The sequence below is a fragment of the Zonotrichia albicollis genome, chromosome 8 (genome assembly GCF_047830755.1).
Source record: "Zonotrichia albicollis isolate bZonAlb1 chromosome 8, bZonAlb1.hap1, whole genome shotgun sequence".
NCBI classification, from domain to species: domain Eukaryota; kingdom Metazoa; phylum Chordata; class Aves; order Passeriformes; family Passerellidae; genus Zonotrichia; species Zonotrichia albicollis.
The window spans coordinates 24,533,725-24,555,619 of NC_133826.1; the positions used below are offsets into that span (position 1 = coordinate 24,533,725).

At 42.7% G+C, this 21,895-nt stretch overlaps 1 protein-coding gene across 5 annotated transcripts in view; it reads left to right on the forward strand.

The window, feature by feature from the left end:
• Positions 1 to 21,895, forward strand: part of HMCN1 (hemicentin 1) — a 161,768-nt gene that overhangs the window by 63,982 nt on the left and 75,891 nt on the right. For 4 of the 5 annotated variants that reach the window (XR_012581424.1, XM_005487032.4, XM_074546292.1 and 1 more), the window contains exons 16-33: positions 242 to 436; positions 1,118 to 1,216; positions 2,620 to 2,747; positions 4,378 to 4,522; positions 5,764 to 5,876; positions 7,063 to 7,222; positions 7,976 to 8,150; positions 10,386 to 10,513; positions 11,815 to 12,087; positions 12,952 to 13,047; positions 13,417 to 13,611; positions 14,604 to 14,734; positions 15,356 to 15,503; positions 15,961 to 16,087; positions 17,090 to 17,244; positions 19,164 to 19,442; positions 20,236 to 20,517; positions 21,429 to 21,537. Coding sequence is in view for 4 of the 5 variants with exons in the window: in XM_005487032.4 (XP_005487089.2) it covers positions 242 to 436; positions 1,118 to 1,216; positions 2,620 to 2,747; positions 4,378 to 4,522; positions 5,764 to 5,876; positions 7,063 to 7,222; positions 7,976 to 8,150; positions 10,386 to 10,513; positions 11,815 to 12,087; positions 12,952 to 13,047; positions 13,417 to 13,611; positions 14,604 to 14,734; positions 15,356 to 15,503; positions 15,961 to 16,087; positions 17,090 to 17,244; positions 19,164 to 19,442; positions 20,236 to 20,517; positions 21,429 to 21,537 (2,938 nt within the window). In the remaining variant the exon portion in view is untranslated. The remainder of the gene's footprint in view (positions 1 to 241; positions 437 to 1,117; positions 1,217 to 2,619; positions 2,748 to 4,377; positions 4,523 to 5,763; positions 5,877 to 7,062; positions 7,223 to 7,975; positions 8,151 to 10,385; positions 10,514 to 11,814; positions 12,088 to 12,951; positions 13,048 to 13,416; positions 13,612 to 14,603; positions 14,735 to 15,355; positions 15,504 to 15,960; positions 16,088 to 17,089; positions 17,245 to 19,163; positions 19,443 to 20,235; positions 20,518 to 21,428; positions 21,538 to 21,895) is intronic. The other variant, XM_026793475.2, reaches the window with a different exon arrangement.

Genomic DNA, 21,895 nt, shown 5'->3' on the forward strand with positions numbered 1-21,895 from the left:
TGTGGCCTGACACATTGCATCCTGTTAAATGTTCCTGTCAGGCACATCTGCTTTCTGAATGCATGGCACTGCTTGCAGAAGACAAGGAATTTAGTAACGCTGATACTTAAAGTGTTTCTAGAGTTGGGAATGTTAGAAGAAAACCTGTGCACAGTGGGGCATAAATTGAGGTCATCAGTGGTGCTAGAGAATGGGATGGCTGTGTTACAGTGTTCACTTTCAGTGTGTGCTCTCTCCCCAGCTCCCCCCGTTTTCACGCAGGAGCCGGGTGACGAATCCGCGGATCTGGGCTCCAACGTGACGCTGCCGTGCTACGTGCAGGGCTACCCTGAGCCCAGGGTCTCGTGGAGGAGGCTGGATGGGGCTCCCCTCTTCTCCCGGCCCTTCGCACTCAGCTCCAGCAGCCAGCTCAGGACGGGCGCTCTGGCCATCCAGAGTAGGTAGACTCAATGTTAAAAGAGCAGACTCCATGAGGAACTAAGACATTAGCAAGGCATTTAACTTTTACTGTATGACTACATTAAGTTAGCTGTGTAAAGAGACTGGATTTCTATCACAGATTGTGTTTGTGATAGTGACATCAGTGCTGTTGACATGCAGTTCATTTTGCTATGAGTTGTGTTTAGTCATTGGCTTCACTCTTCAAGCAAGATTATTATTAATCTTTGTTGAAATACACATAGGCTATAGTCTCTGATCCTGAGGAGCCACAAATTTTCATTTTTGGTGGATTTTGTTTTGTTTTGGTGTGGTTGGTTTCTTTAGTGTTGTGGGGTTTTTTTTGGATTTTTTTTGGTAGAGAACTGGTTCCAAACTCAGTGTTTTAGATCTGTCCTAATTTGGGTAATAATAAAAACTTTGCAAGTGGCTTTGTAATTTTGATTATTTTGCAGCATTTCAGTGACTCTTACGCTGAGCAATATTATTCTGTTTTCTTAATTAGCTTTTAATTCCTTTCTGTATTTTCATTGCTTTGGTACTTGGTGTCTGATGGAAAGGAGTGCTCTGTTTCAAACTGAGTGTTTGAAGGTGGGAGAGACAGGGACACTGTGTCCATGTGGAGCGGGAGGGGCAGTATTATGTCAAATCCTGCAGTCAGCTCTTTTCTCCCCTGTAGATCTGTGGGTCAGTGATGAAGGGACTTACGTGTGTGAAGCTGAGAACCAGTTTGGGAGGATTCAGTCCCGGCCAGCCACGGTCACAGTGACAGGACTGGGTAAGAGCAGTGCATGGCAGTGGAACTGTTGGGGTTTGGGCAGCAGGCAGGATGCCTGGGAATTGCGTCCATACATGCTGACCGATCTGCGTGCTGTATTTAGGTGTAATCCGTACAAACTGAATTAGGAAATATTTACATGGAATATTGTTATTTATTTCAGTGGATTTTGCTTGTTAGAACATTTTTTTGAATGTCTGCACTAACTGGAATTAATTCCACCTGCACTTTTAGCTGGAACCTTAGAGAAGTGATTTATCCTGTGTATTTTTTCTTATTATGAAGTAAATTTACTAAGGAATGAAAAATCACTATAATGATGGATGCTAATGATGGGATTCCTGCCATTTAATTAATCTTAAAACAAACAAATAAAGGCAGCAATGAATGTAGTTGTGTCAATGTTGAGGTAGGTGGGAAGGAATCTTGGTGATCCAAGAAGACAATAAATATCTGGCCTTCACCACAGAATCCCACAATGTGGTTTGAGTTGAAAGGGACCTTAAAGCCCATCCAGTCCCATCCCCTGCCATGGGCAGGGTCACCTTCCACTATCTCAGGATGCTCCAAGCCCCATCCAACTTGGCCTTGGACACTGCCAGGGATCCAGGGGCAGCCACAGTTGCTCTGGGCACCCTGTGCCAGGGCCTGCCCACCCTCACAGGGTTTCCTTTTGAGTTCCTTCCCAATATCCCATCTAACCCTACTCTCTTGCAAATATCCATGCTGCTAGAGGCTTGGTTGTTATCTGTTTGACATCTGGCAATAAAAAGAAAAATAATGCAATGGAATGTGTGCATTTGCATGAGGATAAGAACAGAGTCTCCCTGCCATCAAAGAAACCATTTGTTAGCTTCAAACTTACTGCAAGAGCCAGTAATACTGGCAGGGTTTGATAGACATGTTTTTACCTGTTTTGAAGTATTATTTAATATCCAGTACTTAATTTAATTTCTCAGCCATGTGCCCAAGTCATGTTTGCTGTTGGCTTTTCACAGAATGTGCAGGTTTTCTGCGGGGCTGTGACCTCTCTTCTGATCCTTCACAATTTTATGCCCAATGGAAATTGCAACTTACTTTTTGTTCTCTCCAAGCCCACTACATCTGTTCTTTGGTATTTTGCCCAAGTAAGGAAAAATGATAAATCATCTTGGTGCCAGAGTTCACAGGGAAACCCTTGATTGGATCCAGTTTCAGCTGAACAGCATCTTCCATTTGCTCCCATTCCTTAGACTAAGGATCACTGTTGGTGGATTTCCCCAGCTTCCCATCTCTCCTGTGCTACCCCTACATTTGTTTCTTTTTTTCTCATGTCTTCAATTTAATACTGATTTAATTTAATATTTCACATGAATATATAAGAAGTCCTAGTAATTTCTTCTTGTTCTTTCTTTTTGTTCAAGTCTCTCCTCTGATTGGAGCAAGCCCAGCCACAGCCAATGTCATTGAGGGCCAGCAGCTCACTTTGCCTTGTGTTTTGCTTGCTGGGAACCCCATTCCAGAGAGGAGGTGGATTAAAAACAATGTGGTGGTAAGACTGCTTTGTTTCCTGTAAGATTTATTGGCAGAAGAAAGCTACAACTGACATCTGAAGGCATGATAACAGCTTGGTTTAATTTGCCAAAGTTAATGTGATCACTGGCTGTGCCAGGAAATTTCTGACCCTGATGTACAGATCAAGGAATAGGAGATGGCAGTGAGGGATGGGGAGGTCTAGAAAAGAACTTTGAACCAAAGTATTTGTGAGTTATTCTTTTATCTTCTATTTTGTTTGCTTTCAATGGAGTTTTATGCATTTTTGTAGCTCATGAACTTCAGCCTTGGACTCTGAATATGGGAATGCTAGTGGCTGGAATGACAAAAGTGGGTTTTTCAAAATAAAGGTACCAGACAATTTCTGTAGATTTAGGATGTTTTAATATCTTGCCTTTTCCTGTTGCTGATGGGCTGAATTAAATACCAGTATCCCTGTTCCATATCCTCCTTTCCTGGTGGTGCTCTACTCAGAGCATGAATGAGTGTGTTTTCTTTCCCCCTTGGGAACATACCATTGCCAGTTTATATCTCCTGCAGACACAGCTAGGTGATCTTTTTAATCCCTTCCCACCCAAATCACTCAGAGATTCTAGAAAGATGCTGTAGACACCGCACCTGGGTTGGTTGTGTGAATGAAACTTCAGTTCTTTAATACTAAAATTTCTGACTTTACCCTATGAAGCTGTTTTTTATCTTTGTTCCTGATTTTTCCCTAAAACCCTTTCTACACAACTGGAATTAAAATACTGTAGCAAAATGCCTAATGTATTGTCACAAAGCAGAACCTGGTGCTACCTGACCCCCGTTCAGGTTTCCAGCTCAGTTTAGGTGTCTCTGGGAATCACTGGCTTTTCCTTAGGCTGTGCAAGGAGCACAGGCTGTAAAGCTCTGTGAGAAATACTGGCAGGATCCTCCTTGTTGAGTTGCTAATTCCTCTCTCTAGTAGTGCTGGTTTCCTGTCATTGTAAACTGCTGGGAAATGCTGTGCTCCAAGGAAAGTGTTGGAGTAAGTTATATTTAGAGAAGAATTCAGCTGCTTCTGAGTGTGACTGGAACAGATTTGCTTTCTAACAACTCTTTATGAGGGAGGGCTGTGCTGCCAAGCTCAGGGTGTTTGATGTTGCTGTAGGATATATAACTCTTCAAGGCTTACTCCTTGGTGAAAGTTACAATTCTCTTGCACAATGGTTTGCTTCAGAGCCAATCTGTTTGATGGGTATGGAAGTTAGAAGGTTTTGATAATTGTAAAGGAAAATAGTCTGCCTGTGGAGGAAGAACAAGTCATTGCACTTATCAATTACTGGAATAATCAATAAAAATACAGTGAAGTAATTGAGCTAAATTTGGGTTTGCTTCATTAAAAGCAGGAGTGGCAGCACAGGATATGCTGTGGCAGAGTGTCTCTTGCAGTTCTTACTCTCACTCCAGCAGTAAATACGAGGTGCTGCTGAAACTCTTAAGTAAAATTAGTTTTGTATTAAAAATGGAAAGTAGGAAAAGCTCTAGTAAAATTCTGCAGGAGCACATAATTTTTAACAATGTGACATAGCCAAGCAGAGCCACACTGTATCCCAGGGTGCATCAGGAGTATTTCCCAGTGAAAGGTTCCGTCTCTCCTTTGGCAGCTGGTTCCCAATCCCTACGTGAGCGTGCGCAGCGACGGCAGCCTGCACCTGGAGCGGGTTCGGCTGCAGGACGGGGGGGATTACACCTGCATGGCCAGCAGCGTGGCGGGCACCAGTAACAGCACCACCACTGTCCACGTCTTCGGTGAGCAGCAGCCTGCCCTTCCAGCCCGGGGCACGAGGGGCAGCGCTGACCACGGCGGCTTTCACTGCTTTGCTGCGCTTACAGCTGCCCACGGTGCCTCTCCTGTCATGATGCTGCTTTGTAAAGGAACACAGGGGGGATTGGGTCCACTGCGCAGGGAGGAGCTCAGTGATCAACACTCTTTTTCAAGTAAAATCAGATAAAACTATTTTGTGTTCACAAAAGATCCTCGTTCAGAGGCTGCGCTGTGCAATCTTCATCTGGTTTAATTAACAGGCAGGTGCAAATGGGAGTTGGCTAGAAAACCATGAGGAGTGCTGTCTGCATGTTTCGTAACTGGTGTAAAGAAGCACAGCTCATGGGAGAATTAGAATGAAAGGAAATTAATTATGAGTTTGGCAAAAGTCATAATTTGTTTGTTTTTGGTGTCATCCCCATTCTCCTCCTGCTTATTTTTTTCTCTTTAATTAAAACATACCAAAAACTGCACTGACAGCAAGACAGAGTGTTAGCATTTTGGCAACTCATCTGTATTTCAGCTGAGCATATTTGTGCTAGCTTTGCGAGGCTACAATCACTTCATAGTTTCTCACATGTTAAATTTTCTCACATGTTAAATTAATCATGGGAGATTTATTTTGAGCTTCACTGAAGATGCTGAAACCTCCTTTTATATAAAGAATGACTATAAATTTTTAGTACAGGCAAATACTCATAAGATCTTCCATGTCAACACTATTTTCTTGGATGTTTCAGAGCTTGAGAACAAGAAGAAATATCTTTGTATGTGTTTATAAATATCTTGGTTTTGGTATTGTACCCTTAAATCTTACCTTATTTTTCTGTTAATTCAAAGGCGGCTCAACTGAGTGAGGGAATTCAGGTTTTTGTTGTCTTCCTGTTACTGATTTTGAGAAGCAAAGCCTAAAATGTTATCAGAGGATAATGTGACAAAGCCTTGCTGAAACAATTTCAGTCAGTGAAATACCTGCAGTTAGTTAAAAACTGTGTATACATAATGCACTGCCTATGGCTGGCAGGCTATGTAGTGAACAGGGATTTATTCTGTCCTGAAAGGCTGGAAAGTGGCTCCTTGTCCCTGTTAGGGTTGGAGAAGAGGCCAAAAGGTCCCAAACCTCCTTGCCAGTAGGAAGTAGTAATTGAATATAAGGATTTTCTCATAAGAGTTGTTCCATGTTGTAATGTGTTCTGCATGTCTTTAATATTTGCCTCTGTTTTAGTCGTGCCTGTCATTCAGCATGGACAGCAGATATTCAGCACCATTGAAGGAATTCCAGTGACACTGCCCTGCAAAGCAAGTGGAGTTCCCAAGCCATCCATTGTCTGGTCCAAGGTAACTCCTCACCTTTGAGCTGATCATGCTGAAAAATGGGCTGAACACATAATTTAGTTGCCATAAAAACTATATTTGAAGAACATGGCCTAAAACTGCACTTGTGAGGGACCTGGAAATCTCTGTTTGTTCAGAGCTGCTTTTGTTTCTTAGAGCAGAACTTTTGGCTGTGGTCCTGCCACAGCTCAATGTTCCATTCTTTGGCAGGGCTTAGGTTATCATTGTATCTTTATGGGGTTTACACTTAGAAATTGTTCTTGTTCCTGTTGTGAGTTGATAATTGGATTTTAGGCAGCCTGCCACAGACTGAGAGTTCATTTTTCTTGTGGAGCTCTGACTTTTTTCTCTGAGGAAAATGTATTTAATTATGGCATTGTGGGGTTATAACCCATGACTTTTCAGTCATGGCCTTGACAAGATGTGCACCAAGGAGGACCTCAGCCTTTGAGGGAATTTGTCTTAAAGCCAGTTTTAGGGTTTTTTTCCTCCTTGAGCAGGATAATTTCTGGTAGTAACAGTTATTTGGGGTATGTTACAGCTCACATGATGTGGTGTGAAGACACTTGTGGATCTCAGAAGTTGTGCAGATGTAACTGATTGGGGCCTTGGGAACAGCTTTGTTTCAAAGAAGGAATAGAACATGGTTAACTGTTAAAAAAACTGTTGGTTTGATAGAGAGGAGAATATGGGAGGATTTCTTTTTCTTTATTTAATCACTTATCCAACTACAGACAAGGAGGAGGCAGCTGACCAAGAACAAGTTTGTGTAACATATACAAGATTCATTTTGACATGAGAAATCAATGTCAGAATTACCTCAGTTGAAGTCTTGATTATTATTCTTGACTACTATTTTTTAAATTTTCATTTAAGACTTTGGGTGTGTAAAATGTAGTAAGTTCTCTGCATAAGAATCCCTGTGCATCTGTTCTTATTGCTTCTTAGAAAATGATACCCAAGGACTGTGCAAAGTTAGTTGTAGTTAATTAGTTTGTGTAAATTGAATTTTAGGGCTAAGTTTCTTAGCTAATATAAAATATTTTGTCCATATCAGCCTTATAAAAATAAAAGCAGCTTTTATTGAATTAAATAATTGTAATTTGGATTACATGATTACAGTTAAATAATTGTAATTTATTTTGGAAAATCCATGCACTGTGGACTTTGATTATTTTTCTTTCCACAGAAAGGAGAGGTAATCCTTCCCAGCAACATGAGGTTCTCGGCAGGGTCAGATGGAAGCCTGTATGTGGTGTCCCCAGGGGGAGAGGAGAGCGGGGAATACGTGTGCACTGCCACCAATGCTGCTGGCTATGCCACCAGGAAGGTGCAGCTGACTGTCTATGGTGGGTGTCACCTCAGCTCAGCTACAGTACCCCTGCCACCCACCCAGTGCATTGGGAGATAGGCACATTCACAGCACATGGGATGGGAACTCTTCTCTAGTTGGTGCTTCTGGATCCCCAAACCAGGCTGTTTTATACATGACTGATCCCAAAAGGCCTGTCCCTCAGCCATTATAATTCCCTTAAAGCCTCCTTATCCCTCTTACCTCAAGTTCACAGACCTTGGGCTGAGCATAATTTCAGCTTTATGGAAGTGGATAGGAAGCATCTGTACAGGAGTAGAATTTCCTGCTGGGAGAGGAATGAAGATCCCTTAATCCCACCAGTCCCAAGCCTTCCTGTCATCATCAATCCAATGTTATTAGAATTGGGTTCAGGTGTAGGTGTGGTTTGCAAGGCTTTTATGGCTTGGAGTTACTGAGGCTGTTGTGTAACAGTTGAGTGAGTGGTTGCAAGCTACCTATGCAGTACAGAGCTCAGCACACTTAGGAATTACAGCCATTTGTTGTATCCATCTTGTTGAATGGCTAGTCAAGGCTGTCTGGTATTTGTGGTGTTCCATGTGGGCATCAGTCTGTGTCTGAGCTGCAGGCACTGTGTATCAGCATGTCAGGGATCTATCTCTCTTGCAGACAGGTCATTAAAACAGGATTGTAATGTTTTATACATGATAAAAAAAGAGATGTTGTATGATGTTACATTTGTACAAATATGTATATTCATTGCAGCTTCTTAACGTGTTCCATGTTGTAGTGAAACCCAGAGTGTCCGGGCCTGGAGACCAGCAAGGAAATGCACATGATAAACCCATAGAGGTCTCAGTAATTGCAGGGGAAGATGTCACACTTCCATGTGAAGTGAGGAGCTTGCCACCCCCCATAATTACCTGGGCCAAAGAAATGCAGCTCATATCTCCATTCTCTCCAAGGTAACAGTGTTTGATATAAAACTAAAGAAAACTGAAATTGCCTCCAAACTGTTGGGATTTTGGAAGGGTGTGTGATTTCTGACTGCCACAGGATTGCTCAGAAGGTGTTACTCTGTTACTTTGTCCTGCCTGACCTCTCGTACTGGATCTTGAAGCTCTTGCCCAAGCCTGCTAAGCCTGTGCATGATTTCACAGCTCCCATTCCAGCTTGTGCTTATATCCAATCTCAGGGGGCCAGGAGGAAAGAGATCCTGGGCATTTGTGCTATGGTGGTGCCCAGAAACCCACATCATCTGTGCATGATTGTAATTGTCTAAAAACTGTGTTTCTTTTCTTACTTCACATTTATGTCAGGGGAACACTGTCTGTGATTTATGTGAAGCCTGGGCTGCCAGTAGGATACAGATGATGATGATGATAAATGTTTGGGTGTGCTGACAAGGGCATGTTGTGTACTGTGTTTTGGATCCAAAAACTAACCAGAGACTCTTGAACATTTGAAAGCACAGTTAAATACTTGTAAAATGTTGAGCTGACAGCCTTAGAGAATGAAGAGCAGGGAACTGTGTTGGACAGTGTGAGAGTTCTCCCTTATTATTTAATGTGGCACAGAACAAGAGGGAGATGAGCTGGTGACTGTTCCCTGGACACTCCCCATTGGAGTGCCAGGTAGTGTCACGAACTGTGCTGCTGCTTTCTGCTCCTCAGGGTCCCTCAGAAGGGCCAGGCACCAGCTGTGTCCATAAAACAGGGAATGACAAGGCTGGCCAGAGGCACACTGTGCTTGCTGGTGTCTCCCAGTGATCCATGGATGGAATCAGCGGGTGTCTGACCTAAGGAGTTGTACTGGAGATCCTCCTGGCCAAACCTGCACCTTGGAGTCATTCCAGGGAGCCTGTGACAGCCTCAGCAGATCTTTTGCCACTGTGTCTGCTGAAGAAGGCTTATGTGCAGGGATTTGGCTTGTTGTCAGTAATCCATGAAGGATTTTCTGCTGTGTCCTGTGAGCATGTTGCATGCACTAATAAATCTGCATTCTTCATCTCTTACTTGTCCTTGTTTTACCTCAGGAGATGCTGATAAATTAGGATACTTGCTCATGGCTGTTGTGGTGAGATCCAAGTTGTCCAGAGGAACAGAAGTCCAGCTCAGCCCATTCCATAAAATTGTTTACAGATGTCAGCAAAAGTTACAGATTAGTCCAAACAGAACTGTTTGAGACCACCCAAAGATCTTGTTAGAAATGTGAACAGTAAACAAAGGGAGAGGGAAATCAGATATGAAGGAACTTTTATCAGAAAGCAAATGTAATTACTGGACAAAGTCAAGGAGGAGAAGGTGCCTCAGAAATTTGTCTTTTGGGCTTATTAAAAAAAGTGCCAAAAAGTTTGGAAATATACAGGCAGAGGAGGAGGAATTTGTAGTATCAGACAGATTTTACACTGGAGAAAATACATTTCACTTTCATTCATCTCTCCAGCCTTGCAATCCCCAAATTCACCATTTATGTCCTTATGATAAAGTTGTTCTAGTAAGTGCCACAGAACGGAAGACAGGTGATCCACCAATTCTGGATGTTACCTTGAGTGCCAGGCTTGAATTTCTTCTCATTAGTCCTTAGCTGTCATTTTTCTTTCCTCCTCACTTATTTTCCCTGTCTCTATTACCTTTGACTCTTTCAGAAGATTTTTGCTTAGCTGGCCCAAGTAGCTTCTGGTGTTAAAGATCTGTGACCAGAACTGTGGGAGAACTTAATGCTGTGTAGTGAATTGTTTACTGGGGAATAATGGCAATTCCTATAAACACCAGAACTAACAGTTTTGAATCAAAATCCTGTCTTCCATCTTGAATCAATGTAATGTCACTTTTTTGCTAGGATGAAGCACTAATAAAAATTTTAACTTTCTGGCCCTCTTGACCTGAGCTGAGCAAAAAATTTTAACAAGAGGGTGAAGAGCTCAAGTTCTCTGCCTCTATCACATTTTAATAAGTCATATAAATAGCTAGAACCTAATTTTGTAATTTGGATCCTAAAGTTTAGATATTTGCTGTGTATTCTGAATATGGGGGCTCCATAAAGAGTTAGAAAGAATAGGAGTAAATATAAGTCATAGTTGTGTTATATGGTAAGAATGGTGTTATTTTAGCTCCTAGCAAACATTAGCAGTGTGCAAGGAGAGGTCATTCACCTTTCCATACATATTTATGCATTTTATCTGCTTCTTCTTTTTCCAGACACACTTTCCTCCCCTCAGGGTCCATGAAGATCAGTGAGACCCAAGTCTCAGACAGTGGAATGTATGTCTGTGTCGCCACAAACATTGCTGGGAACGTGACTCAGTCAGTGAAGCTCAGTGTACATGGTGAGTTGGAGCTCCAGGGTTCATCATCTGCAAGCTTCCACATGGAACTGAGCATCTTTAAGAGGTTTCCAAAGTTTTTTCCTAATTGACATTAAATCCTCTCAGCTGTTGTTCTTTCAGGTTGTATTATCTTCATATGTGAGTTACTGATTTTGTGGAAAGTAAATATTGTATAAACACCCAGAAATACATAGACATGCGTAAAGGTGTCCAGTGGCTCCAGCCAGCACCTGTGTCCCTCTCTCTTTCCTTACCTTTATCTCATATTGCTCCTTTGTCTTTCTCCTGCTCTTCCCACACTGGGGCCCAACCACTGTCTCTTAAACACTCACATAATGTCAAGTCTGAAAAAATGTCACTTGTTATTGTTTCAGGCATTTCTTAAAAAGTCTTTATATTGCCAATGATCCTTAGGAAAAAAAAATATTGTGGCAAAAGACTTAGGATGAATTGATATTATTCTGTAGGACCGGCAGAATCACTTCCAGTTGTATTTTGTCTCCCTTGTCTGAACTTGTGTTTGGAAACATACAAAGATCGGGGATTAGGGAAAGGAAATTAAAATTCCAAAAGGAAAATGTGATTAACTGTATCATAAAAGCTTTTGAATTGTTTTGTGTTATGAAGAGCCAGTACCCACAGCTCTTCCAGTGTGCTCAGAATACAGCAGTGCACATGGGAGTTGTGCAGTGTGGTTTGTTCAAATAAATTCAGCATCAGGGTGTCTCCCGTCCTGTTCTGTGCAGACAACATGCAGGGCTGCTCTTGTAGTCACCTGAGGGCATTTGATTTCAGTAAATAAGGAACATTTTGTAAAATGATAAAAATAGGAAAGAATTTCGTAGGATCATAAAATGATTTGAGTTGAAAGAGACTTTTAAAATGACATCCAGTGTCACCCCTGCCATGAGCAGGGACACCTCCCACTATCCCAGGGTGCCCCAAGCCCTGTCCAGCCTGGCCTTGGACACCTCCAGGGATCCAGGGACAGCCACAGCTTCTCTGGGCACCCTATGCAAATGCCTCACTATCTTCACCATAAAGAAATTATTTCTTATAACTGGTCTGAATCTCTCCTCTCTTAGTTTAAAATTAGAGTTCCTCCTTGTCCTGTCCCTCCATCCCTTGTCCCTAGTCCACCTCTGGCTCTCCTGGAGCCTCCTTAGGCACTGGAAGGTGCTCTATGATCTCCCTGGAACCTTCTCTTCACCTGGCTGAACACTCCCAGCTGTCCCAGCCTGAAGAATGATCCTGTACATTGTTTCTTTAACATTTCTGTGGACTAAACTTGTCTTCCCCAGTTCCTCCAAGGATCCAGCGTGGGCCTCGAGTTCTGAAAGTGCAGGTGGGGCAGCGAGTGGAGCTTCCCTGCAGTGCCCAGGGCGTCCCTGCCCCCTCGGTCTCTTGGTTGAGAGGCACAAGTGCTGTGCCCCCAGACGGGGGGAAGTTCCTGCAGAGCCCAGATGGAGCTCTGACCATCAGCAGTGTCCAGCTCCCTGATGCTGGCATCTACACCTGTGTGGCCGCCAACAGTGCTGGCAGTGACACGGCAGAGGTCACAGTACAAGTGCAAGGTACTCCTTTGGGGCCACGCTCCTGCCCTAGCCCAGACTCGTGTGGGGTTGGGGCCTTGCAGGACAGGGCTTTCTCTCACCCACTGTTACGTGATGCAAAAGCCACATCTGGTTTAGATGTTATGTTCTGATGGTAATTGAGGAGAGTTAGAGTGAGCAACTAGTCTTTGGAGAGGTTGCAGAAATAAAAAAAAAAGAAGTGTGCACACACTCTCTCTATATTTAAATTAAAAAATTATGTTGAAATGGTAAAAGGGTAAGTGGTCAATGTGCCAATTTAAATACGTAGTGCAGCTCCTTACCTGAGGGCTGACAGATGTCAATGGAGCCTGACTGACTTAAGCTAAGCAGGAATTGTTTCCTCTTTGCAAAAGTCTAAAGGCGACGTTCTGATCCCTTTGGATCAGAGATGCTGAGAAACGCTTCCTACAGGCAACAAAGAGCTCTCAGTAACTTTATTCAATTATAAAGAATATGCTTCATATGGTCTCAGTCAGCACAGGAGTTTAAAATGAGACTTGAGAACAAAGGATGGCAGTAGTACTAAAATATGCGGTGTGGGGAAAAAACAGTTAAAATAATATTTTTGAGATAATGCAGAAACATTGCCTTCAAAATAAATTTAGCAAGATTTAAAGAGAACTATTTCCTGTCAAGTTTGAACTCTTTTTGTCCTGCTTACTTCCTAAATATTCCCACTGAAATGGAAACTACTTGTGCAGTACCCATTCCAGTCAATGTAAAGAGGGTTATTGGAATGTGACCTCATGCGAATGAGAGAGACTTAGTGTTATGTATTGTCAAACTGTATTTTTCTGTTTGGAGCAGAGATCAAGCAGGTTTTTGGGTCTGATTTTCTTTCAGAGCCTCCCACTATTGAGGACCTGGACCCTCCATTCAACAGCCCTTTCCAAGAAAGAGTGGCCAACCAGCACATTGCATTCCCATGCCCTGCAAAAGGTGAGTGTCTTGGTGACAAAATAATCTTTATCTGCTGACCATTGCACATTACAACGCTGCTGTAAAAATGTCCAATCCACACAGTATTTTCCATGTATGCTTTATATGGAAAAATTCAAACTAACAGTGATTTAAATCACCACTGTGTGTGGAAGTCATGTGGAAAGTCATTGCTAGCCAACAAGGATTTTACAGTGTTTAGGATGAAGATTTTTAATGTTAAAATCATCCTGTAACAGCTGGAGCTTCCTCTTGGAAGCTCCTGGCCTCCCCGTGTGTTGTCCTTCCAGCAAGCAGCAGGAGTTGTTTGAATCAATCTTGTTCTGAGCTGAGGGAAGCATTTGTGGCCGTTTCCCCTTCTCCTTGCAGGTACTCCCAAGCCTGCCATCAAGTGGCTGCGGAACGGGCGGGAGCTGAGCGGGGCCGAGCCGGGGCTCTCGGTGCTGGAGGATGGGACCCTCCTGGTCATAGCTGCCCTCACACCCTCAGACAGTGGGGACTATGTCTGCGTGGCAGCCAACGAGGCAGGGAGCACACAGAGGAGATACAGCCTGAAAGTCCATGGTAAATAATACATACAGCCCATAGGGAGCTGCCTTGGGGAAAGGATCTTCTGTTTTCTTCTTGCAAATTTCATGGCCCAAATCTGCCCTTGTTGTGTTAAATTATAACATCTGAGTACTTCCTATTTTTCTGAGTTTTTTATACTCTCTATAGTTTTTCTTTTCCCTTGTTTTTTTCTGTTCTCTGTGGCTTTATGCTCAAGCCATACTTGTTTTGCTCAAGGATCTTATTTGATAGAAACTCCAGTTTTACTTGAAAATTTTAATGTGAATAATAAATGAAACTTTGTGCCATAGAAGTTACAGATTGAGGGCTAGATCTGCATTTCAAATGAGAGAAGAGTTATCAGAGTGAACACAGACTAGGAGATTTTCTATTTGCTGATATTCTTCCTCTTCCAGAATCCTAGTTAGTAAATAGAAACCCTACAAACTACTTTTATTCCAGACTTGTTCGCTTCCCATGACAGTAAGTTCTAGAGCCTGAGAAGGGTTATATCCTTGTTTTGAGAAGGGCAGGAGTTCCATCTCCTCAGTGGGGTTGGAACTTTCTAATCCACAATTTAAGGCCATTCTCTCTGCATTCATAGTGGGACAAATGATAGGTGGGGTTCTTGGGCATGACTGGACCAGTGAAGAGGAAGGATGACTCTGGAATAGGTTTCCTTCATATGCAAACAAATAACACTAGATTTCAAAATTAAATTAAAGATTAATTTTAAGATTATTCTCTTAAAACATTGATGGTGCATATATTTGAGTGAATTTCCCTGGGAGTCTGTTATTGAGCAAGAGAAGACTGTTTTTAGCAAAGAGAAGAAAGGATGCAGGACGATATGTCCAGAGCCTAAAGATGAATAGAAATGTTGGGAAGAGAATGAGGAGGGTTAGAGAAATTTTGATTTGTAGTAGTCCTTGACTGAGACGGAAAGGAAGAAGGGAGAAAGCACTGTAATAGGAAGACTTAAGTCATAATGTTGAGCTTTCTTGCAGTTCCTCCTGAAATTAGAGATCAAGATAAGGTGGCAAATACATCTGTGGTTGTTCATCATGCTGTAAGTCTCTTCTGTGAAGTAACTGGTAACCCCTCTCCAGTCATCTCGTGGTATAAGGATGATATCCAGGTATGTTGGATTAATCTAACTGTGGACTTTGGAGGGCTTGGTATGAGAATTCATTCAGAATAAATACAGGTAAATGCCTTTATGTAAATTTAGGTGCTCTAAGAACACCCCCACAAAAAGGCAGCTAAATACGACTCATCCATTAATTCTGAAAGTCAAATGTAAACTCTTTATTTTTGATATTCCCTTAGGAATTGACCTTGGCAATCCCCTAGTATTGTAGATTCTAATCCATGCAGAGGGGACCAATATTGCCATTTTTTTCATTCTGTAGCTGGAGAAATAAAAACTTTTGGAGGTGAATTGAATTCCTCAGGATTATCCTTGAGTCCACTGTTTCCACTTGTAGCTGATAAGTTGTAGCTTTAGATGAGGAGAGGTCCCTTTATGCACTCCTGGGACTGCCCATTGCTGCTGTTTGGAGTTTTCCCCTCCCTGTCCTAGGCTGAGCTATAAACCATATTGAATACATTGCAGCAGGGCAGGAGATTAGTGCTGAAACTGAAAGGGGAAACAGATTATCCTTCCACTAAAACTACCATTTTCTTATAAAAATCCAGCTGTGATACTTGGCTGCTGTAGCTTGGATCACATAAGGCTAATGTCTCGGGTTCCTCTAAGGTTGTGGAAAGCAGTGCTCTCCAGATTTTGCACAATGGGAAGATACTGAAGCTCCTGAAAGCCACTACTGAGGACGCAGGACAGTATTCATGCAAAGCCATAAACGTAGCAGGAAGTTCTGAGAAGCTGTTTAACCTCCATATACTTGGTTAGTTCCATGGCTTTGGGGCTGGGTTTTGTTTGGTTTGGGTTTTAGTTGGTGATTGGAAAAACAGTTGATATTTAAGAAGCCAATAAATTTTAACTAATTATAAATAGATTCTTCTACTCACTGCCCATGCATTATTGGCTGCTGACGCACTTAGTGCTTAAACTTTGCCATTCTTGAAGCAACACAGACAAAATATTGCTTTTGATTTCTGGGCTTTGGTGCTTTGTTTTGTATTTGGGATGTGCAGTGTGATGTAGCGGTGTTCCCTGGTACAGTTCACCAGTGCAGGTGTGGAAGTGCTTGTCACAATGGACACGCTGTTGTGATCTGCAGAATTCCCTCTGCAGTGAACACTGAAGGTGTTTCAAGGGATCCAGCTGCAATTCCCTTCAGTCACAGGGCACAGGTTCCCTGGCTAAATACTAGTCCTTCCTTAATGTTTGTCTTTTTAAAGTTCCACCGAGCATTATAGGTGCCGACAGCCCTGGTGAAGTGGCAGTCATCCTCAACCAGGAAATCCGTCTGGAATGCAGAGCCAAAGGCTTCCCTGTTCCTGACATTCACTGGTTCAAGGATGGCAAGTGAGTATATGGCAGCTTTTGTGGTTTGTACCAGGCTCTTCCTCCCCTAGAGCAGAGAGGAAGGAGGTGCAATGTTTAACTACTTCATGTTAACTTAGCATAACAGAATTTGGGATGGTGTGAGGTGGTAAATTCTTTAATCAAAATTAAACATCCTGCTTTCCTTTCTGAACTCACCCATTATTGGCACTTGAAGAGCAGATTTTGGGTTTTTGGAGAGAGATGTTGGTTGAAGCAAGATAAACAGAACCATTTCTTTGAGTTTTTTCTGTGGGTTATTCTACCTGGATTATTTTTCACACATTATTAGTTAAAATGCAGTTGTTTAGCGGAGATGTTTTTTTCAGTGGTAGATAGAACTTAGATGTTTTGCTGGCTAGTGCCTTGTGCAGTTCTGCATATATACATTAAAAGCCTGAAAGGCTATATGTACAGATATATGTATGAAAACATTTATAGCCTGCATACTTTCAATTCTTCATCTCATCTTCCAGAAAAGCACAGCAGAAGAATTCTTAAACATTAGCTTAAAACCCAGCTGGGCTGGGTTTTTTTGGTGGTTAACAATGTGGTTCAGTATAGGCATTGCTCAGGACTCACAGATACTCTGCTGTGACAATTCCTTATCCTTTGCTATGGAGGATATGTTGTTCCTGTGTAGTAGTTGACATTTTGTTATCAGCAAAGGCCTGGCATGACTGAATAAATGAGGAAAAGGAGCTGAGGTCAGGTGTGCAATTCTGGCTCTGGAGCTGGCATCCTGGAGGTCTAAGAAAAGTACTTTTTGTGGTTTGGTTTCTTTTAGAAGTTAGGAGTAGAGTTAATCATAATAGCTTGTCACTGCATGTTGGTTCTTGTGGTTGAAGCTATTAATTTAATGCTAAATGACACTCTGGAATAGCACAATTATTGCAACCAAAGGACCTCTTCTTATTGTCAGTTTAAATCAGTGCTGAAGGGGTGAGGGCAGAATTATGTGAGGCAAAATGGTCTCTGTTTCAGACCTTTGTTTTTGGGTGATCCCAACGTTGAGCTCCTGGACAGGGACCAAGTTCTCCAGATCAAGAGTGCTCGCAGGGTTGACAAGGGTCGCTACCAGTGCAGTGCCACCAACACTGCTGGCAAACAAGTGAAGGAGGTCAGGCTCGTTGTCCATGGTAAGTTTATGGAATGCCTGATCCCAGAAGATCCTCTTGTTCTACTCTTAAGGTTTCTTTTTGAATGGAGATACTCAGGCAAATGCAAATTAAGTCTCACAAAATTTGTGTGTAAATTTAATTTAATCATCATGTGTTCCCAAAACGACCTTTTTAAGTGTTTTTATGTATGAAGTTAAGTATGCATGTAGTCTTTGCATGCTTGGAAAAACACCTTGAAATGTTGCTTATATGCTTCTTTTTCTAATTAGTGAAAGCAAAAAATCCTGAAGCATGTTCTGCTGTTAGTTTCAACTGAATTTTTATTATCACATTGTCTTCATTGTGTTGATCTATCTTAGAGAGGATAAAATTATTAAGATTTTGATTTTAATACACATTTGGTCTTATTTTTCTTAACCTGGTGCCAGGAAACACCCTGTACTTCATGGGACTCAGAAATTCTTGTACCTGGAGTATGAATGGTAGAGATTTGAGTCTGTTAGCTCTCGAGTCCTCCCTTGCTATGGATTTGTTCCTCAGCGTTGTGTGTGATTCTGTGAACTTAATGTGCATTATTTCCCTCATCTGGGACATTTGTGAAGCACAGAGCACCCATAGGCACAGGAATGTGGCTGCACAACAGTCTTGGTGAGACCCTTTTCTATCAGGAACAAAGAGAATGCTGGAAGGACTTGCAGGGGATTATGGCTGAGCTGAGATTAGAGGAATAAAACAGCTTCCCCCACTTCCCCACAGATAAAATCTTTGCAGGTTCTTCAGGAAAGATGAATTTGTGACAGAAGAATGGAACTTGTCTTTACTTTTGTATTTCTCATTAGTTCTGGCTAGACAAACAGAAGCCCACAGAGTAAGTGAGGAACCTCAGTGCTAATTCTTGCTAGTTCTTACTTTGTTTTAGCTGTTTAGCCCTGCTTTTGGCTTTGATATTTTCCCAAAACACCATATTAAAACCATTCCTCATCTCTGATAGAGAAGTGCAGTTGCCTTTGAACTGGATGCGTTTCCGCATATTCAGTGGATTTGGGGTTTTTGATACAAAACATGTTAAATTAGTAAATATTTCATTATGTTTTGGTAATTGCAGGACCTGTCTCAGGTGGGGATCCATCCATTTACAGACACTTTGCATTTCTGCAGTGGTGTTCTCAATGACCACTGTGGAAGTCAGAGGAATCTGTGGATATACTGAGCATGTTTGGCAGCAGAGGAGTCAATGTGTCTGCCAGATGTGTCTGGTCCTTTCAGCAGCCATAAATTTAGTCGTTGCCAATTGCACTGTGTTTTTATTGCTTCTATAGAGATTTACGGACTCTTTATATTGGCTGATTTACACAAGAGCTTGTTTGCTAGAAAAATCCAAGTCCTGCTGCCTAGAGAGCAAGGGAAATGACTATGGGCCAAAAAGCTTCAAAAATAGGAATATAAAGCAAGACTATTAAGCTCATACTTAGTCTCAAAGTAACTGACTTCACCCTCAAAAGTTTGGAGCATGGAACAGTTCCCACTGACGTTGTGGAGGCTCTTGGGTGTGTTTGGTATTTTCAATAGCAGGATCCTTGCTGGGAGGATGCACCTCCCAAGGCATCCAAGGATTGCTCTTTCTTTGTAGATGGGGAAGAGGGCTACCCAAGTGCATTGCAGGAGGCATGGAGACCCAGCTGTCCTAACCTGCCTCATATTGGAGCCTGGTGGCCTTTTTTTTTGTGTTCTCTTCATGCTTTCTACCCTGTGTGCCTTGAAGGACTGTACAGATGATAGATGAGCTCTGCTGGGCAAAGAACCAAACAAAGACAGCAGGAAGCGTTGGAAGGCTGATGAAGATATTTTATTCTTACAGCATTCTAATGTTTTGTTTAAATCTGCACACAGTTTGTACTCTAAGGCTTTAATGTTGTTGTTTTTGTCTTTTGAATTAGTCCCCCCCAGTATTAAGGGAGGAAACATTACCACAGAGGTATCTGTGCTCCTCAACAACCTGATAAATCTGGAATGTGAAACCAAGGGAATCCCTGTGCCCACCATCACCTGGTACAAGGATGGGCAGCGTGTGATTTCCAGCCCACAGGCTCTGTACGTGGACAGAGGGCAGTTCCTGCAGATCCCGCGGGCGCAGGTGTCAGACTCGGCCCAGTACTCGTGTCGCGCCAGCAGCACTGCAGGGGCTGCAGAGAAGCTCTTCCATGTGGATGTCTACGGTGAGGGACAGCTCCTGGGCCGCCTTACTGCTCCCGCACAACGGCTGTGGAAGAGATCTCCAGCCTCTGCTGCCTGGCAGTGCCTGTGATTAAATTCTGGCCTCTGTTGGCAGGGCTGTGTAGAGGGAGATTTAGACCTTCTGCTTTATGGGACTCCCTGACAGCTTTTGACTTCATGGAATCATAAAATGGTGTGGATTGAAAGGGACCTTAAACCCATCCAGTCCCACCCGTGCCATGGGTAGGGACACCTTCCACTATCCCAGATTTGCTCCAAGCCCCATTCACTTTGGCCTTGGATGCTTCCAGGGATCCAGCCACAGCTTCTCTGGGCACCCTGTGCCAGGGCCTCCTCACCCTCACAGGGAACAATTCCTTCCCAATATCCCATCTAACCCTGCTCTCCCTTCACTGGCCTTGGCACCATGCTTTCTTCTACTCAGCTATTTCTCTTTCATGTATTTCCATTCTCTATCTCACATCTGCATGCTAAGCAATACGTAGTTGAAAGAACCATTCTGGATGGGATGTTTACTGTACTCCTTTAAGTCCTTCTTGTCTAGTTCTTCCCTCTCAAAGTACTGCATATTCTCTGTTTTATACAGCTGGTCAATTTTGAGCTGCATCATCTGACTTCTCCACTTTGCCTTGCCCCAGCAGCAAATTTTCACATGAAATTGTGCGTGACGTGATGGCAGATGGAGCCAGAGTGGGTGGAACAAAACCATTTTCTCTTAATACATTTTCTGGCTACAGAATTAATGGCTTGCAATATATTTCTTCTTTTCTGCAGTTCCTCCAGTAATTGAGGGTGATGCTGACACAGCCCAGAGCAGGCAGGTGGTTGCTGGGAATTCCCTGACGTTGGAGTGTAAGGCTGCTGGCAACCCTCCCCCTCTCCTGACCTGGTTAAAAGATGGAGTTCCTGTGAAAGCAAGTGAGAAGCTCCGTGTCCTGGCTGGGGGGAAGCAGCTGGAGATCCTGAACGCCGTTGAGGCTGACCAGGGCCAGTACTGGTGTGTGGCCACAAGCATAGCTGGAGAACAAGAAATCAAGTATGACGTTGAAATCTTAGGTGTGTGAGCTGCAGGTTTATCAGGTTCCCATAAAGCTAAAGTGGAAAAGTTCCATAAAGCCTATGATTTTATTTCTGTTGATACTAATATCTTAAGATGAGTTAGTCATGCTCTCTATCTAGCTGAACTAGCACTGCACAAAGTTTCTCTCCAGGGCTACAGGACAGTTGAAGACTTGTACTTTCAGGTTAGTTCTTGAAGGACTTTTGTGCATGTGGTAGGTAAATATTCTCAGCAACCTGTAAAATTCTTCTTACTTGTCTTCAGAGAAGAAAATCACAGAAATCCATTAGAAATATCATTTAGTAGTTGCCTCTGGGAGAGGACTTTTTCTCTCAATTTCTGTTGTGCAAGCTTTGAACCTTATACTGAAAAAAAAATACTTTTTCTTCTGTATCCCTTGAATCCATTACACAGTCTGTATCTCAGTAGTCCCTTCTGAATGTCTTGAGGTCTTCATCTGACATGGAAGAGAACTGCAAAGAGCTGATTTTTAGGTTTTGCTCACTTGAACATACTACTGAATGCAGATGTAGAGCATTCCTTCTGCAGGTAAATGTCACTGGTCTTGATAGTGGAGGAGCTGTGTGCCAGTGCTTCCTTCCCAGATAGGATGAGACAGGGTGTCTGCGTCTTTGTTTTGCTGACGAAGGGTGCCAAAAGCACCCCCACCCCATCCTTTCACAAGGTTCTTCTGACAGAATCTGGAAAACACAACCAAACAAAAAACAGTAAAAAAGTGAGAGAAGTGATTTGAAGCCACAAAATGTCACTGGGCAGATGTTTCCCTTCAGAAAGGAACAGCGGTTCATAATGAATCAGTGTGTGTTTAACAGTGCTATTTGAGAGAGACTTGTTTGATATTTCTGATGTGTAAATGTTTCTCTTGGTGGATTTTTCTCTCTTACAGTGCCACCATTTGTGGAAGGTGGGGATGAGCTCTTGGGCTACATTGTGATTCTCCATAGCCCTTTGGAGCTGGATTGTTCAGCAAGGGGGACACCCTCACCAACTATCACGTAAGGGCACTGGTATGACAGTAGCAAAATATAAATAAATCTGCTGATTGGTTAGGTGAGCTTAATGAGCCACCTCAGTGTTAATCAGTGATGGTTAATTAGTAGAGGACAAACTCCTGGCTCCATTGATAGCACCATCATTTGGCAACATCAGGATTTCATTTTAGAGTAGTGTGGTTTGTTGTGCCAGTATCCATGTCCTGGAGATGAGGCTAGAAAACAAGACCAGACAAAACTTTAAGTCCTTAGCTAATGCAACTTCATGTCCCCTTTGTACTGCCACCCATAATTGCTTTTGCTTTGAGAATTCCTCTCTGCCTCTGATAGTATCTGCTGTCACCTTTCTGGCACTGTTTTT